This window comes from Coloeus monedula (assembly GCF_965178545.1).
Source record: "Coloeus monedula genome assembly, chromosome: 1".
Lineage (NCBI taxonomy): Eukaryota > Metazoa > Chordata > Aves > Passeriformes > Corvidae > Coloeus > Coloeus monedula.
The window spans coordinates 107,195,258-107,214,633 of record NC_138781.1 but is presented as its reverse complement, the minus strand read 5'-3'; the positions used below and the strand labels follow the sequence as shown (position 1 = coordinate 107,214,633).

Below are 19,376 nucleotides of genomic sequence, written 5' to 3'. Positions count from 1 at the left end.
TCTTCTCACCCTTCAACCCAGTTCCCTGCTTTTCCACTTTGAATTTGTCCCTCTTCTCTTTATTTCATTTGTTATTGCTGAGATTAATTTATTTCCTTTACATTTCTTTCTCTTTCCCTCCTTTCCAGGAGGCTGTTTAAGGCAGGAAAACTGACTTGAAGAGATTAAATCAATACATAAGCCTCAACATTCCCAGCACTTTATTCCCCCCATCCCACACTCCCCCTGTATCTGCAATCTCTCATGAGCTGCCCTTCTTCTGTACCTTGTCTGGCTCCACTCCTGAATTGTATTAAAAAGAAAAACCCTTTCAGAAATGGCTTACCAGCATTTCTTCAGTGGCTTGCTGTCCAACCACGCTGCAGATATCTCCAAAATTGGCTGCACATACCTTGCAGACAGAATGCAAGAAATAATGACTAAGACCACAGTTTTAATACAGCCAAATCAAAGGGGAAAAAAACAAAGTAACTTTTAAAACCATAGAAACATGCTTTGGTGCAAAGTCATCTTAAGCTACTTTCCCATTCCATCACTTTCCATGATTTAAAGAAAATAAATAGTTTACTTTTTCTTCAAAATTAGTCAGTCTTTTTTAATCATAGAAGAACCCCTGAACTTAAATGAAAAGAGGATAAAATGCATTGAAAGTGCTGCCAAAATAAAGAACACATGCAGTTATCAAGGCATATAAGCTATTCAATGGCAGGATGAGACCAAAGCACAGCCTCCACACCGAAATACCATGATGGAGTACTGGTTTACTTCATCTTCAGTGAAGATGAGCACCTTTAATTCCATCTACACATAGAAATATGAGCTCAGGTGGCTGATGCTGTATCAGCTACAGTTGGTTCATGTTTTCATGGCTACCAACACAATCATAAGGACATATGCCGAATCACACTGCAGCTATCTACAGCATAAGGACAAGCAGATTCTTTCTTTGTTTCTAGTAATAAGGGCAGTGATTCTGGAAAAAGATCTCAGTGTCAAATATCAAAATCTGTGGAAATGTGAACTACAAAAACCCCCATAGCTTTCACTTACACATGTTACAAATGAGATCTACCAGCAAAGTTTCTTAGTCACATGCACGTTTCCAAGCCCATGACATGTTTTTCACAGATAATCGGGACCAGACGCTCATAGGTCATACCTTACGAACATGAAACATCCTGCAGTCACAGCACATCTCGCAAAACCTGGGAAGCACAAGTCTTTCCGTGATGTCCTTTCCAACCATGGAGGCCATTTTGCACATAATCTAACGACAAGACAGACACTAATCAGGGGTGCTTGCACGACACACCATTCTGTGTCAGCTAAACCGAGGCTTTTTACATCTGCTTGTCATTCTGATGAACATAATTTTATTGAAAATAAAGCCCCATTTGAATTGAAAAGGTGTGGCCTCTTCTACAGAAAAATGGTTCCCCTCCATTTCCTCGTCATGACACAACACAGGTGTAGAAGATGACATTGGTCTTCCACAAAACTGAATCAAATTCCCAGCTAACAAAGATAACTGAACCCTCAGAAATTACTTTTATATGTTACCAGACTTCTTAAAAAAAAAAAAAAAAGTACAAGATTCTTTCACTATTGCAATACTTAATGAACGTATATGTGTACAATTAACAGAAAATTACTGACAGTTAATATGCTTAAGAGACTTCTGAGTCCTGTATGGTTTAAAAATTAATTACAACACTCTACACTGCATATATGCAACTCCCAAACATAAAATTCCCAAAGAAACGTATCACACCAAAAAAAGAACTCTTCCCTCTTAACTGCTCTTTCATTCTGATTTGTACTGAAACTTGAGAAAATAAAATATCTTTAAAAAGCTAAAATAATTTTTTGTATACCTTTCCCAATCATGTCAGTAGAACTACTTACATTAATTCTCCTATAATAACAAATGATGGCTTTTCTAACCTCTAGGGGGTTGATGAGCTACAGAAATTTGTCAAGTTTCAATACCTTCAAAACCATGAAGACAGATAAAAATAATCTGCTTATACTTTATTCCCTAATGTAGTCATAAGCTTCATCAAGAAGCACTAGAAATTTGGTGCCAAATACAACAGTGCTGGGGCCTGGTTATTGTTTATCAGTCCAGCCAAAGTAGGAAAGTGAAATATTAAATGAGGTCTCTCTCAAGCAGAAAGAAAAAAAAAAAACAACCACCCAGCAAAAAGCATCCATATAAATTGCAAAAACCCAAAGGAAACAAAAAGGCATACATTTTCTGCCATTTCTCCATTATAAATTAACTAATCTGCTTACTATTTTAATTCAACACATAAATTTTAATTACGAAGGTTGTGTCTAATGTAAAACAAGAAAACCACCAACCAACCAACCGTGAGGTAATCAACTCAGATGCTTATTACTTCGTCCAACAAAACAAAACAAAATCAATAAAGAGAACAAGACATACAATAAAGAGCAACATAGCTGAGGCATTAAAGCTTTTGCACTGATGGATATTTTCCACACAGGCAATTTAAACTTCCATAAAACAAACAGGCAAACCTTCAAAAAACTAAAAAGTCAACACAGCAGATGCTTTAGGAGTCCATAAAATGAACCCCCTGCACTGTCTTGTCCATCTGGGTTTGGTTTTTTTTACAGCATATATGAGTACTGAATCTAAACTTGACCAGAGTGCACAGCACTGACACAGCATGGGTAAAGTTACAGATTTGCTATGGAGAAGGAAATATAACATTTTCTCTTTAGGAACGGCTGTGCAACTTGGAAACACACCACCACCACCACTGCATCAAGCATTCAGGCAAACCTTAGGCTGTTTGATTTGGTACTGCTGTTACTTACAGCCACAGCTTCTGTCTTCACATCATCATTGCTGTCTGGAGCTGTCAGATCTATCAGCACAGGACACACTTTGGTCTCCACATCGTATCTCTCGATGAGCTCTTGCTCCAACAGCACTAACAACGCTGCCTGGCTTGTTTTTCTTACCTGCCATAAAAAGACAAAAACTGAACCAACGAACTCAAATAGAGGTTTTTTACTGAAATACATGTGTCCTGTGTTTTGGAAGCTGTACCTGCATACCAACACACAGCAGTGCTAACTGCACCCAGTGAGAGGACAAGTGCTCCACAAGCGCTTTTGCAAGCACTTTACGTTTGCTGTCCTGTGTTTTGGGAAGTATGGAGGTGGACAGCTGCCTTAGTTGACAATATGAGGGTGTTTCTTGGGTTCAAACACAGCTTATTTTAATGTCAAAAAGAGCAATCACGGCAAAGCTCATGCAAAGCATGAGGAAAAAGCAGCACAATTAATGGAGAGTAACAAGATTCTGAGGAATGTGAATTTTACTTAACAAATCCTCTTTTTCTGAGATTAACAAGAAATAGGCTGGCAAGGAATAATTCCATTTATTTCCAATGCTTTTAAATTCTGAGACACAATTTTGCTTAGTCACATTTTTTTTTTAAATTGTACAAAAGCAAGATACCCATTATTGACTTCATAGCTGGCTAACCCCTGCCTCTCAAAGGAGTAATTTCATCAGAAGAGAAAACATTCCATACAGCAAGAGACTACATATACTGCAATGCAGCCATTTTGGAAACACCTTTGAGTTTGTTTCAGAGATCTGCAGCCCAATGAACTATCCAACAGAAGATAAAACAATCAAAAGAATCACTGAATCTTGAAGCAAGAGAACATCAAACAAGAGTAGGGTTGTTGTATTACACATGAATTAGCAAAACAACTAGGTTTGGGTAGCTATTATTAACTATGTAAATTTTGAGAAGGGCAAGGAAAAAAGTGACAAACTCAAGAAGCCAAAAATACTGAAAATAATGTATCAATGAGCATTAATATAGTCTGAAATGACTGGAGAAGCCTCAAGAAAGCTCTGGACAAGCTAATTTATACCTGCAGAGAAACAAACCACATGACTTCAATCCAAAACCCTTATTGGATTGATATACAAATAACTGGTCATGAAGGTACATAATGGTGTTAAAAAACGGAATTATACCTAGCACCCAATTTTTCATTACTATTGTTCCTTTTTGCCAGAATTTAAATTATGTAAGCTTGTCTAAATGATTGATTTTGTCCATATGAATAAAATACCAGATAAAAGGCCCCAAACCAAGACAGATCACGTTAGATGTAAAAAACTGTCATTACATTTTCTTTAAAATTTTATCTTTAATATTTTCTTTAAATAAATTCATAGTACTGTGTATTTCATGTCCATTCAAAAACCTTATATCCTGAAATATTACACACTTGTACAATGCTAAATTTAAATAATGTGGCATCACAACATCTATTTCACCAGATAGTAAACTGTTCCTACAAGAAACTTACCTGGTTATTCTGGTCAGCGAGGTATCGCACCACAATAGGTAGCAAGTATTTGGAAAAAGCATAAGGGATTGAAGGTCTGTTTTCTTGACAGAACATAGCAATATGAGGGACCTGTTCCATCAGTTCTGCCCGCACTGTTGGCTCTGTAAGGGTCAAAACCAAACCAAAAAAAGGCACAATATATGTTTACAAGCATGCTCCCAGATACTGCCAGAGTAAACTTTTTACAATCTTCAAAATTGCAACTACTAGAAAAAGAGATTCAGTTTAAGAAGTAGAACATTATTACATGCCCAACTTCTCCACAGGAATAAAAAAAAAAATCAGAACTAAGTACTTCTGCCCTTTAAGGATTTGCTGAGATATGCAGTTACCAGCTGTCAACTGATTATCTATAAAAAGACATAACAAAACCCTTCAATTACTCTCAAATTACACTAAATTGATTTACAATACTTTAAATAATAAGATGTATATGTCACAGGATAGATACATATGCCTTACTAAATTTTTACCTAAATGTTGTTCAGGTAAAACTTAATGGTATGACCTGAACCATCTTCCTTGGAATACTTGTAATTAACATGATTCATTAAAAATATGACCTTTTGTTAAACAGAAGCATGCAACATGCATTTGTATTTAACATGGCAAACGTGTGCAGCACTTGGATTTCTTGAACACTGGCTACAACAGTAAACTCAGGTCTGAATAAAACATAACAAAGACAAAGCAAGTCCCCTGCTGTGTCCAGTCTTTTCTTCACTGAGGACAATGAGAACAGAAAAAATCACTGAACACAAAAAAATTAAATGCCTATGGGCTCCAATCTTTCACTATAGACTTAAATTGCTTTTCCTATAGAAAAACAAACCAAAATCAGAGTTGGAGGGGACCTTGTAGATCATCTAGTTCCAACCCCTGGGGGGTACAACTTCCACTAGACCAGGTTGCTCAAAGCCCCATCCAACCTGGCTTTGAACACTCCCAGGGATCCTCTGTGAAGTTTATGAATTGCTGACCAAGTTGCAAAATACAAAATGAAGTCTCAGATCAATCAGTATTGTATAGGTTCATTGTTCATGATAATGAAGTAAAAAATATCTTCCAGTCTGCTCTGTATCTCTTCCCAAATGTTATCAAGAACACACAGGAGAAAAACCTTTTTATTTAAACTTTGGATGTTCTGAAACACGTGGAGGTTGAACCCCATAAGCAATACAGGCATCCTGAAGTTCGTACTGAAGAAGTCAGATCCTGAAGAACACTACACAAACTACATGCAAGCAGATCTGAGTTAACAAAAATTCACACCTTAACAAAATGCTGAACTCTAGTCTAGCGATCAAACACTACATTTGTAGCACTAAACCTAACAGCTGACCAGAATACACACCTGTAACTAGGAAAAACTCATAGTTAATGAGATAATTAATTCTGAAAGTTTAAGTCTCCATATCATACTAGTGCAAACAAAGAAAATGCTCCTACTGCAGTAACTAATCTTTTGCTTCCTTATAAAAATTTGCCAGAACAGATCTTAGAACACAAGGAAGATAAGGTGCAGTTGTTCATTAGGACGAGGTTTTCTCAGGGTGGCATGGGGGGGGTCAACCAAAGTAAATCCGGTCCTTTCAAGAGCCAAGTTGGCAAAAATACCTATTTTCTTCCTACATTTAATTCAGTTCTGGTCCTCTTATCTGACAAGGCCTGGCTTCTTCAATTCTGGAAGAGAGACTGGAAATGTGCCTGAAAAAGAAGTCCTTTTACATGCCAACTTTCACACGTCAGCATGTTTTTTTCCACCTCTGTGACAACCTGCCAAAGGCGGCTGAGCTAAAGAGGCCTTGCAAACACCCTCCATCTGCAACCGCCCAGTATCCACTGAAAGCAGAGCAACTGCAGATGGAAGAGTCCTTCCTTGCTGAGTACATTTTGACACAGAGAAAGACATTATCTTTGCAAACAGGCTGTACACAGCCCCTCTCCCAAGAGCAACTTGTTTGAAAAGGCTGCAGATGGCAAACAAAGCAGAATGAGGAACCATCAGGCTGGGCAAGGAGAGGTGAAAACTTGATATACAAGCAATGGGACCCAGTGCCCAAAGCCAGGGCTGGAGGAGCTCATGCCCACCTTTCTCATAAGGCTGTTATTTCAAGACATGCCCAGGACATGATCTAGGGGTACAAGAGACTTATGTAACAACACTTATCCCTGGGATCTTGCTCTCCCCTCTTAGGACTCCTGAAAGTTTCCTGTGGCAGAAAGAAGATGACCTGGGTGGGGGAAGTGGGACAGAGGGTTAAGGGGATGGAGAGTAAGCAAAACCAGTCTGACTGAGGCTGCATGTTTGGCAGCAGTGCTTCTTAAATGACTTCTAAATTTGCTTCAGGCAGTTCCCACCCTCCCAGACACAAAACCTACAGCTTCCATTTATGCCAATGCTACTGTTCATGCAGCCAAACAATAAACTGTATCAAAGAACTGATCTAGCTGATGCAGCTTTTGCCTCACCACAGCAGCATCATTAAACAGCAAGAACTGGCACTTAATATTGATCTCCCAGTGCAATCACACAATTCTCTCAAGTAGCAGAACTGTCTGATGATGGAAGCAAACAAGTGATGGTAAAAGAAGGTGCTGGGACTGAGGGAAAGAAGCAAAATGCTGAGAAAGCCAATTTATTCCTTTGCCTAGTGTGAGGCTCCACAGAGTAACTGCACACTACTCATTTGATTACAGTCTGAACTCCATCTTGATGCTGAAGAAATACCTCTGCAATCAAAGCCAACAAGAACTCTGTGTTAACCATATCAAGAGCTGTATACATACTGTGGACACTAGGCACTCAAAACAAGCAGACTGTTTTGATACCTCTTTGATATCTCTACAGTTTGCCCACCCACTGATAAAGCAATGGCAAGACTCCCTTTCCGCAAATTGATGAGGTTTGCTGTGAAACTGGATTAATAAATTTCTTTATTAAGCACTCCAGTAAGAGTGCAGTATGTAAAAATAATGAGATCCTTTTCCTTCAGAACAGGGTTCATCTATTATGCAGCACTTATGTCAGCCGCCTGACAATACTAAAGATCTGCAGATGTAAAGTGAGCCCCTTTCTTCCTGAGCTACTAAGTCAGCTCTGGCTTTGTGAGGAACATGGGCACATGAGACGATGCAATTAAAGATTTGAAAAATTCATGCCCAGGAATGAATTAGAACTGTAAAGTCACCTTAGTTCTTACATTCCCTAACTTTTAAGTACACAGCTCTGGGATCTTTGTAAGGTCGATTCAAAGCAACAAACAAGGAGCGCTGTGTAGGGAACTGGCTGTGTAACACAACACCATAATTCACCATCAAAAGGCATTTGTGCTGTTCTGGGGAATTACTGCTGCTATGCAAGAACCTGAACCTTAAGCTTACCAATTTAGATAAGAGCTCAATTCTTCCAAAGACTGAAGCATATGTTCCAGTGTGTATTGAATAGAGCCTAATCTCGCAGTCTGATGCAGTTACAGTAGAGCTTTTTTTTGTATTATGTTTCTTTAAGACCAAAGCCACAACACCAAAAAAAATCCACTGAAGTCAGAGAGCTTTCTCATTCCCTTCATCTATTCCTCAGCTTCGTCTTTAGCTTAAACAGCTGGCAGCTCCAAACGGGGATTCCAGGAGGCTTCAATACATGGCAGCATATGCCATTTCAGTTTACACTTCCCTGTTGTTAATAACCAAATTTGCAGCTTGGTCATTCTGTTGGTTTTGGCTGGGACAACGTTAATTTTCTTCATGGTAGCTGGTACGGGGCCATGGTTTTGATTTTTGCAGGAAACGGTGTTGGTAACTCAGGGATGTTTTAGTTATTGCTGAGCAGCACTTACACAGAGCCAGGGCCTCTTCTGCCTCTCACCCCACCCCACCAGCAATCAGCAGGAGAGGCACAAGAAGCTGGGAGGGGACACAGTCAGGACAGCTGAACCCAAATGACCCCATGGACACCCCAGACCATGGTGTCACGCTTGTCATATAGGGCTGAGGGAAGGAGGAGGAACAGGGGGAAGTTTGGAATGGTGGTATTTATCATCCCAAGTCACTGTCAGGTATGATGGAGCCCTGTTCTCCTGGGGACGGCTGAACACCTGCCTGCCCATGGGTCATGTTGCAGTGAGGACCATAAGCATTACCCTGGGTTGTTATGTTCCGTGCCCATAAATTTAAGGCAGCTTAAACACTGTTTCCAGCACAAATCCAAAACATGGCCCAATATTAGTTACTATGAAGAAAATTACCTCAGCCAAAACCAGCAGAGTTATCAACACAGTGAAGAGTGCACAGCAGTTACATGTAGCTTCTTAACGCACAAGCTCATCCAGCTGGGGAATACGTCTGCACTCTGTATTTTTTGCACTGTACAATATAGTCAGGACCAGGCTTTTACACAGTATAAACAAAATCTGGGTGGAGAATTTTGTTTCACATCAAGTTTCTATTTCAGGCAGTCTGGAAAAATCTCTGTGTACAGCTAGGTTCTACATAACCCTTGCATGGAAAAGTATTTTTCTATTTGGCAGAGGAAGTATTTTTAAGTTTGAGAAGATCAGCATTATCTCCTGAAAGTACAAGTCTGTCTATTCCTTAAAGTAGCAACCTACTATAAAGAAACCCTGCAATTTGTTAGAACAAAAACTTTGAAATAAATATTGATCTAAAAGACTAGATTTCCTTACTCATTAGCATTTTATTTCATTCTGTCCTATCCTGTGTATTATCTAGATATAGAATTACACTGAATTGAGTTTTAGGAATCAAGCAAAATTAAGAGAATGACAGAAGACAGTGGAAACAGCTTCCATTTCTTCTGTCCGTGAAATAATTTTGAAAAGAAGTTTCCAGAATAAAATGACAGGGTTCTACCTCTCTTCATTTCCAGATCACACAAAACTATCAATATGTTTGAATCAACATCTCCAGAACTTGGGCAGACTTTTTTCTGCATAAACAAACCCTCAGTTTTAGCTATTTCACAATATTCATTCATCATATTCACCACTCAAATCAACATCCTAAACTGACTCCAAAACCATAGAAGTAATTTAACTGTTTCTTCTTCATCGATGAAAAAACACATTTCCCCTAAAATCTGACACCATCTCTCATGTAAAGTGCCAGCACGCTCACCTGGCTACCACTAGCACATACACTCAGCTTAGATATATAAATGTGTAATGTTTATTTCATCCCTGCTGAGTCTTCAGTTCACTCTCTATTCCACTTCAGCTATGAAGAAGTAAAACACCACCGTTAGCTGCATACTGGAAATTAAAAGGGGATTATTGTAGAACTGCACAGTATAATACCAGCTAATTGCTGCAGAGCAGTTATTTGTAAATTGAGTCATTATTCCAGAACCACCCCACAACTAGATTTATTGCACAGTGCTTTATTCTGCAGCAATGCACAGTATTTAGAAAAAAATCTGCAACACTTTCATTATCCCAATATGACCATTCTGGAATACAAGCAGCAGTGAATTTCCCCTGTATTTGCGAGGGGTTGCAAGGTTTTTGTGTTCCTGTATGTGGGGAACAACCACTGATGATGTTAAAGTTGCTTTAACTGATAATTTTTATCTATGTTTTAAGTACATCTGAATATTAATAATATTGCCCTTTGTTCTTATTAAGGGTTGTGAGCAACAGGGAAAGGTGTAAGTGCGCGGCTTTGCATTAACACTTCTACTCTATAAAAAAAAAAATTTCATAAAATCATGGGGTATCTTGAGTTTGAAGTGACCCACAAGGATCACCAAAGTCCAACTCTTGGCCTGCACAGCACTATCCCCAAGAGTCACACCATGTGCCTGAGAGCACTGTCCAAACACTTCTTGAACTCTGTCAGGCTTGGCGCTGTGACCACTTCCCTGGGGAGTCTGTTCCAGTGCCCAACCATCCTGTGGGTGAAGAAACTTTTCTTAATATCCAACCTAACCTTCCCCACCCTAACACAGCTTCATCTATCCTCTTCTTTCCCCAAATATAACTTTCCATTTCCCTCATTTTCCTTCTACAAACACCCATATTTTCCCTTTCGATTTCTACCATTTCCCATTTCATCTTTCCCTCCGACTTTCCTCCCTCTTTCAAAGTTTAAAGAAAAGCTAGACAAGTGGAAATACACTGTAATCAGAGCCCATCCCTTTTAGCTTAGGAGTCCAGCAGAAAGGCTGATGTGTCTGACTCATGGGCTGCTTCAGTAGTCAGGTTCTTTTCTCCTACTAACCAGAAACGGATTTCATTACTGACTGGCAGAGCAAGGAGTGAAACACAGACTAATGAGGGAGGGTAAAGTCAGCGTTAGTCACTCATCAGATGCACGGAGAGACAAAGGAGGTTTACATCAAGAACAGGAAAAAAATCTTAGCACAGCACAAGGTGGGAAATGAGGTATGGAAAATCCTGAAACATGAAGATGTGGAAAGGAAGAAAGTACAGCTGGAGATATTGACAGCTGGGAAAGGCAAATATTGCCTTCCCATTACTATTACCTACATATGAAGATTTTTGTTACATGAAATGCTGCAGTATACCAACACCAGTAACTGAACCTACATTAATAAAACCACTTAAGCACACTATTAAGTGATTAGGGTTGTGAGGCCATCCACATTAAGCCTGATTATAGAGCTTCAAAACTTAATGACCGATTAGCCTAATAATTGTTTCCAAAATCAGATTGTTTTGGAAACTGCATTCACAACTGATTCTTTGCAGTAAAGAGACTACTTTTCATTCAGAAGAGAAACATTCTAGTTGGCTATATTCAGACAAATAGGCACCAGCCCTTCAGGATGCCATTTTGTTTTCCCCCCATCATTTCATTAGAAAGATATCTATATGTATCTATTTCACAGTAAGCTAAATTACAAATGTATTTTAGAAATGAAGATACAGACTCTCACTTTTAAAGAAACTTCAGAAAATAAGATTTAAAGCTTCTGGAGCCTCTTGCATACTAAGCAAAATGCCAATAATGCAGTAATTCAGGCTGGGGCTAACTTTCAAAGCCAGTTAATTGCACTTCAGCACACAATGATGAAATCTTGTATCATCTAAGCTACTCACAAGCTGGTACCAAATAAAAAATGTTTGAATTATACTAATTTACTTAAGTGAAAAAATCAGACATAAGGCCCTTGTTCAAGCTCTCACAAGCCTGTGGCTAGTCTACATTTGAGAATGAAGAAGACCCAGCTGTTTTAACACAAAGATAAGCATTTTTAATCTAGCAAGGGTTTATGGGGGATAACTTAACATTTGCCAAGCACTGGGCTTCTACACCAAACTGCTTCCCGGCTTGCATAGATTCAAAGACACCGTAAAAACATCTAAGTGGGAAGTCATACCCAACACCCCTAAAGAAACAGAGAAATTACAAAGTGATTGAACAGCAGATTCAAAAGCAGTGCAAAGTATCTCAGTAGCTGCCACTACTCTAGGAAACTTGGTACCAAAGACAGTAGGGAAGTCTAGAGTTTAGGTCTCAAAAATTCCCAAATCCCACAGTAGAATCACAGATTTAACAGCAACACCCAACTACAGCAATGAAGACAAACTCTGAAGTCTTCCAAAGTCAGATCTGGAGAATAACTTTCTTTAGCAATGGGCCTTGTGGGCAGCAGGTTATTCCCCAAATGCCACTCATGGGTTCCCTCCATGGAACAGCTGTTCTGTGCTGCCATGTACATACAACAGCAGTACATGATACCAGGGCAGGGCAAATCCTGTGCTCTGCCAGCACTGGGAGCAGCTCATTTTCAGTACCACCTGAAGTGGGTATTTTTTCCCAGGAGTGATTTTAAGGCTGCAAGTGTAAACTGGAACTAATTCGTTACCCACATGTAAACCGGAATTAATTCATTAGGAGGAGCGCAAACTACCCTGTCAGGAGAAGATACACTTTATATCATTTTTATGTGCAGACACGATGCTAATCAAAACTCTCTTTCACAAAATACAATTCACTACAACTCTACTCGGAGTCCAAATGAGTTTCCACCAAAAGCTATTTCTTTCAGATTTTTTTTTTGACAAAAAGTTTTTATAAAACCAGTTTTACAGCTAATATTTGCTTTTGCCATGATGCCTCAAAAAATTCAAGTCTTGGCTAGCCAGCTGGGATCTCAAGATATGTATCAATCATAGCAAACCATACTCTCATGATTTTTTTTGAGCCTTTCACCCTACAATCATATATTTGGACCCAGTATTTTTCTAGTAAAGATTAATTTTTATTCCACATTAATACAGTATTCAGCGCAACCAAGATTTAGGTTCTTAAGACATTTACGTTCTCAAAGTTTTGTCACAGTAGGTGAAGAATGAAAATGATTGGAAATCCTCCTGCTTTTAAACACAGAAATGGCTGTCTCAGGATATCCCCAGCTTATGGAAAGGTATTAAAAACAACCAAAACAAACCTGAAAAAAAAGCTAAAAAAACCCCAAACCAACAAACCACAAAAGCAAAGAATTTTAAAAGAACCCTGAAACTGATTCTTTTTCAAGCAAAAACCATGTTTGAAAAACATCAGCCCAACTGTAAGACTTCAGAAGTTGCAAGGTAACAGGACAGAGGACTCCCGTGATAACTTCAGTATAGCTGGTATTTCTAGTTCACTGCTTTAGAAATCAGCATCAGTAGCCCAGAAAGAGAACAGATACTATAGCCTGGGTACATTCTTCAATTCCAACCTCATTATACCAACTACTGAAAAAAAAAAAGGAAAAGTACCTCGCTTTCTATGACTTGATTTGACAAGAGAAAGAGCTCCAAATGTTAAAAGAACTGCCTAAGACTGACAAGTATCAACAATTAGAAGTGAAAAGACCTGCACTTAGTCGTAGTTTAGTTTGACTTCCAAGTTTGCTTTTATTTTTATTTATTTAAGCATTTAAACATGAAGGTTTGACTCCAGGACGGCTCTAACTATACAAATATCTTGCTCTAACCAGGCAAGTTAAAACACACAGACACTTTTACAATGTTTTCTTCTTCCAAATTCAGGGTCTTTTATGTTTTACAGAAAAATTCAAAAAAAATATCGTCAGTGGAAAGAAGCATCAGGCGAGACAAAAACTAATAGTAACAACCTTAAACATACACACACACAAAAACCAAAACCCCCACAAAAAAACCAAAACTCCAAAACAAAAAAATAAACAAAACCCACTGTGCTGCAGTACGAATAATAGTCAAGCTCATATATTAAGAAGACGCAAAGCAGATCTAGGTCCCTAATGAATTTTCACATGGTTTAAAACACAAGGATATCCTAATAACCTGTCTTACCGAAACCAGCCAAGTCCAATACTGCAACTGCTCGAGGCACAAGACTCACAGTTAAGTTTGCAGAAATTTTATTTGTGGGGCAGCTCCAGAATCCAGCACTACCAGTTTGGCAGATCTGAGACAACTTCTACAATGCAGGAAAAGCCTGAACTGCTGCTTTTACTGACGCTGAGAAAATATCAGCCCTGACTAAAAATGTACCCCACCCTTGTTAAAGACAACAAATTGATTTGAGCTCAACTCTTGGCTTCCACTGCACTTCTGCCTAAATAAACTTCAATTTGACACACTTAGTTGGTCACCAATGAAAAGCCTAAGGCTACACAAGTTGCTGCAAGAGGCCATTTTCCCTTGGACACATCTGTCCTATTTTCTAAACTGAACTGGAGCTTCAGAAAGTTTCTGATGCTCCAAACTATTCACAGGGCCACACAAACAGGCAACTGTACATGCAGATTTCAGAAGCAGAGTTTTGCTAGCAAAGCACTCAAAAAACAGTAGCATGCCACTGTTCTCAATTAAAGACACATTTTATTGTAAGTGAATAGTGACTTTTTTTCCCTTTTATAGAATCCTTGGAGAGGTACTCAATACAATTATGTAATGCTTACAACAGGTTACTTTTTCTGGCTAAACAAGGACATTCCCTCAGAAAATTAAAAACATGCATTTTAAATTAAGACAGTAATGACAGAATAACAGAAATCAGAAGAATATATTTTTACCCTTGGAAAGCATTATTTTCTTCAGTTCCAGAAGAAGGGAGAGAAACTAAGAGACGTTAAAGAGAAGAAACATTTTCTTCTCATTCAAGATTTAATACAAATTTCTCTCCATAGCACTCCACCTCCAATGACAAAAGAATGACCACATCTTTTCTGATGTTTTCCTGCTAGACTTTCTTCCTTCTGGTGTGTCAAGTGTACCAGCTATGTTGAAATCAAGCCCTTAATTCTTTCTAGAGCATCTTTAATGCACAATTTTGTCACAGCTCTGTCCACACCATTTTTCTCTTCATCCACTCCCCCATCATAGTGCTTTTTAAGCACTCCTTTTCTCTCGCATTTGTTTTTCATTATTCTCTTGCTTTTGCCTTTTATTCCAAACACCCAGCAGTCCCAATATATTGATTAGCAACAGACATACTGGATCTACAGAGCCCTCCTACTCATAGCGAGGAGGGTGCACAGCAAGCTCACTACACTGGACTTCAGGAGAGCAGACTTTGAACATATTCAGGGATCTGCTTAGTGGAATACCATGGGATAAAGCCCTGGAGGGAACAGGTGCCCAAGACAGTTAATATTCAAGGATCACCTCCTCCAAGCGCAGCAGCAATGCATCCCAACAAAGAAGTAGTCAAGCAAAAATACCAGGAGACCTGCATGGATGTACAAGGAGCTCCTGGACAAACATAAGCAAAAAAAAAGAAGCCAACAGAGGGTGGAAGCAAGGACTGGTAGCCTAGGAGGAATACAGAAGAATTGTCCAAACTGCCAGGGATCAGGTTAGGAAAGCTAAAGCCCTCAAAGAATTAAATCTATTCAGGGATGTCGAGGGCAACAAGAAAAGATTCTGTAGATACACCAGTGATAAAAGGAAGACTAGGGAAAATATGAGCCCTCTCTAGAAAAAGTGGGAGACCTGGTTACCCTGATCATGGAGAAGGCTGAGGTACTCAATGTTATGTTTTTTGCCTCAGTATTCAATGGCAAATTCTCCACCTGAGTCACACAAGGCCAAGGTGGGGATTGGGAGAATGAAGAACTGCTCACAGAAGAAGATCAGGTTCAAGATCATCTAAGACACCTGAAGGTGCACAAGTCCATGGGACCTGATGTGGTGCATCCACAGTCCTAAGGGAACTGGTGGAAGAAGCGGCTAAGCCACTCACTATCCATCGTATTTGAGAATTGTGGCAGTGCAGTGAAGTTCCCACCAAATGGAAAAGGGAAAACAAACCCCTAATTTTTAAAAAGAGAAAAAGAGGAAAACACAGGGAACTGCAGGCCAGTCTCACCTTGGTGCCTTAGCAAGATCATGGTGCAGATCCTCCTGGAAACTCTGAGAAGGCACATGGAAAATAAGGAAGTGATGGGTAAGCCAACACTAAGGTCAAACCATTCCTGGCAAATTTCCTGGTTTTCTACAATGGGGTTAAAGTGTTGGTAGATAAGGAAAGAGCAACTGAAATCATCTACCTGGACTTACACAAAACATTTGACACTCTGGTTATGTCCTTGTTTTTAAATGGGAGAGACATGGATTTGACAGATGGGCCACTCGGTGGATAAACAACTGTCTGGATGGTTGCACTCAAAGAGCTGTGGTTAACAGCTTGATATCCAGGGGAGACCAGTGACAACTGGAGCTCCTCAGGGGTCAGTACTGGGACTAGCACTGTTTAACATCTTGGTCGGTGATGTGGACAGTGGGATGGAGAGCACCCTCAGCAAGTCTGCCACAACACCAAGCTCCGTGGTGCAGTTGGGAAGGGACGGCATCCACAGGGCCTACATGTGGACCCTGTGAGAAGTGGGCCCACATGAACCTCATGAAGTTCAGCAAGGCCAAGGACAAGGTCCCGCACTGGGGCCAGGACAACCCCTGGTACCAATACAGGGTTAGTGGAGAATGGACTGAGAGCAGCCCAAGGAGAAAGACCTGGAGGTGTTGGTTGATGAGAAGCTCAACATGACCCAGCAATGTGCACTTGGAGCCCAGAAAGCCAACCATGTCCTGGGCTGCATCCAAAGCAGCGTGGCCAGCGGGACGAGGGAGGGAATTCTGCCCCTCTGCTCTGCTCTGGTGAGACCCCACCTGCAGTGCTGCACCGAGCTCTAGGGACCCCAAGATAAGAAGGATGTAGACCTGTCACAGCAAGTCCAGAGGAGGGCCATGAAACTGATCAGAGAGCTAGTGAACCTCTCCTATGAGAGAAGGCTCATAGAGCTGAGGCTGTTCAGCCTGGAGAAGAGAAGGCTCTGGGGAGACCTTACTGCAGCCTTCCAGTACCTAAAGAGGCCTGAAAGAGAGCTGAGAGGGACTTTTCACAGGGCCTGTAGTGACAGGATAAGGGGTAATGGCTTCAAACTGAAAGAAGGTAGGTTGAAATTAGATACAAAGCAGAAATTCTTCACTATGAAAATGGCGAGGCACTGGAACAGGTTTCCCAGAAGTTGCAGATGCCTCATCCCCAGAAGTGCTCAAGATCAGGCTGGATGGGGCTTTGAACAACCTGGTTTTGCAGAAGGTGTCCCTGTCCATGGTAGGTCCCTTCCAACCCAAACCATTCTCTGATTCTGTATTTGCACCTTTACCAATTCTTGCTGCTTCTCTTACCTTCACAGCTGGTTGCTCAAAAAGGTCTAAAGGAACAACTTCAGCATTTAAATTCTATCAAAATTTATAGGAGTTTTGGACAGATGGTTTCCAAGTTTATTTTCAAGGCAAGAACCTAATCTTTATCTACAAATCTAAAATGATCGTGTCTTGAGTAGCAGAAGTACATAATAAAAGTTACTAAAGAATGTACTGGTGGAAAGCTGCAGTCCCACATTTTGGAGGGGTGTTAATTCTGTTGATTAAAACAGTAAAGAAGAAAGTCATCTTTGGGGGATGATTTAGAAAAATTAAATTTTACACTATTTTACTGTATTTGCAGAAGTCTAGTTTGAATACTGGAGAAAGAACACACTGGTCCTGTGCTAAACAGGTTCAGCACCTCTGACTTTCCCATATTAACCCAGTAAAATGTTTAATGCTACCTACCTGAATCATCAGCTAATCTGCTGATTCTCTCCAACACAGCAATACAATCTCTCTCATCATCACTGACTTCCTTCAAAGTGTCCAGCAAACTTCGAGCCACCATTTGCCTAGTTTACAAGAAAGATTAAAAATCAGCATTATTTGTGTCCAGAAATGCAGCTAAATCAAAAAGTTGTGCAATCATACAAGTTTCTTACACCAAATACAATTTTACATATATTCACTCTTAGGTCAGTAAATTTAGTTAGCCCTGCTTTGGGAATTCTTACTTCTGATACCTGGCATAATCTTAAAGAATTGTTAGCTTTAAATGTAACGTTGAAAGTATGCTTTCGTTTACAAGGATAAGAGAAACCAGCCACCAAGACCAGAAATAGTAATCACTTGCTAAGTGGGCAAACAGGAGCTGAATGTTAGGATGTCAGTATCAGCCTTCCATCCTCATCTCTGAATTCCCTAACTTGTTCCATACAAAGCAAAATAACACTACTATCATTGAAATGTTTTTAAATAGAGTTCTGAACTTACTTCACAAAAGCATGAACACTCAAGCTGAAGATTTTCATACCAATGGAGACATTTAAAAGTCAAACTTCATTTGAATGCTATGGGTATATACTGTAAAAATAACATGTACTACCCAACCCATGTGTACCTGAGACATACATTAAGCAAAGTAGAAACATTAAGAGAATACGAAATAAGTCATAATCAATTCAGTTACTACTTCGAATACACAAGACAATTTTCTATGGAATAATTTGTGACTGACAAGATTTGGGATTTTGTCCTCCGAGGTTCTGCTGAAGCCTATGTTACAAAGTCATATCCATCAGGTACCTAGACAGCCCTATTAACAATGCAGCTGGGAATGTCTGGCAATCAACCTTTCTCCTCAAAACCAGCCTGCAATGGTGTAACTCTTTTTTCACCATTTTGGATAACATGGGTTGACCATCAGTTCAGAGAGCTAGCAGGATTATCCCTGGATAATGGAATGGGAATAGGCCAGTGTCCAAGATGCTGGTAGATCTGGTAATGTCCTGAAACAAAATGCTGAAGCACCAAGTGTCAAATGCCAGTTATTTCCAGAACTGAAGGACAGAAACACTCCTAGGATGTAGCCTAGGTAGAAGCACTGTTGACAAAGAGCAGTGCTGCAGACAAGAGCAGAGGCATACCTGAACTTTATCATGCTCACTACAAACAGTGAACGTGAGCAGTAATCACCAACTGGTAAGAAAACAGATGGTTACATTCCTAGTGAGCTTAAGAACTTCACAATTCCATGCAATCAGAGAAAGGCAGTTGGTTTCCATGAATTCCCAAAGCTAAGCAGACATTTCTATTTTCCCCAACTGAAAATCAGTAATTTAAATATTTCACATTGGCCACCTGCAAAACTAAACTGTTTCAGAATACAGATGTATAAAATCTTCTAAAAAACAAACTGAAGAAACTGTTTGCCTTTAACAAATTTCCTCTCCCTTGCTCTTTTCAACTTGACAGAAGTACAACATCTCTCAGCAGAGATTTTGATATGCAGTTAAAGTTCAGCCATCAAAATCCTAACAGAGAAACAGACTGCGTGACACACTAACCTAGAAGCAGAGTTGACTTGGTCTTTTAAAGGGCTGGACACCTCTGAAAAGAGAAGAGGAAGAGATGAAGCAATTTCATACACCAGCCTGGGGGGACATATGTCTCCTACATATTAAATGTAGTCCTGGAAAGTGAGAGACAAATCAGCTAACCCACTGAGTCTCAGCAGGTAAGGAACCACAGTAAACAGCACTACAACCCATCTAATGAACAGCACAAAATCCCATCTGACTCCTGGGGACTATGGAATGGCACTCTACTATGCTGGGAGTTTTGAGAAGTTCTCAT

General features: G+C 39.8%; 1 protein-coding gene across 3 annotated transcripts in view; it reads right to left on the bottom strand.

The window, feature by feature from the left end:
• The window catches only part of PPP4R1 (protein phosphatase 4 regulatory subunit 1), a 66,712-nt gene that overhangs the window by 25,984 nt on the left and 21,352 nt on the right, over positions 1 to 19,376 (bottom strand). For all 3 annotated transcript variants that reach the window (XM_082278048.1, XM_082278050.1, XM_082278049.1), the window contains 5 exons: positions 17,487 to 17,593; positions 4,369 to 4,511; positions 2,848 to 2,994; positions 1,160 to 1,267; positions 326 to 391 (listed from right to left, as the gene is read on the bottom strand). In XM_082278048.1, the coding sequence (XP_082134174.1) occupies positions 326 to 391; positions 1,160 to 1,267; positions 2,848 to 2,994; positions 4,369 to 4,511; positions 17,487 to 17,593 (571 nt within the window). The remainder of the gene's footprint in view (positions 1 to 325; positions 392 to 1,159; positions 1,268 to 2,847; positions 2,995 to 4,368; positions 4,512 to 17,486; positions 17,594 to 19,376) is intronic.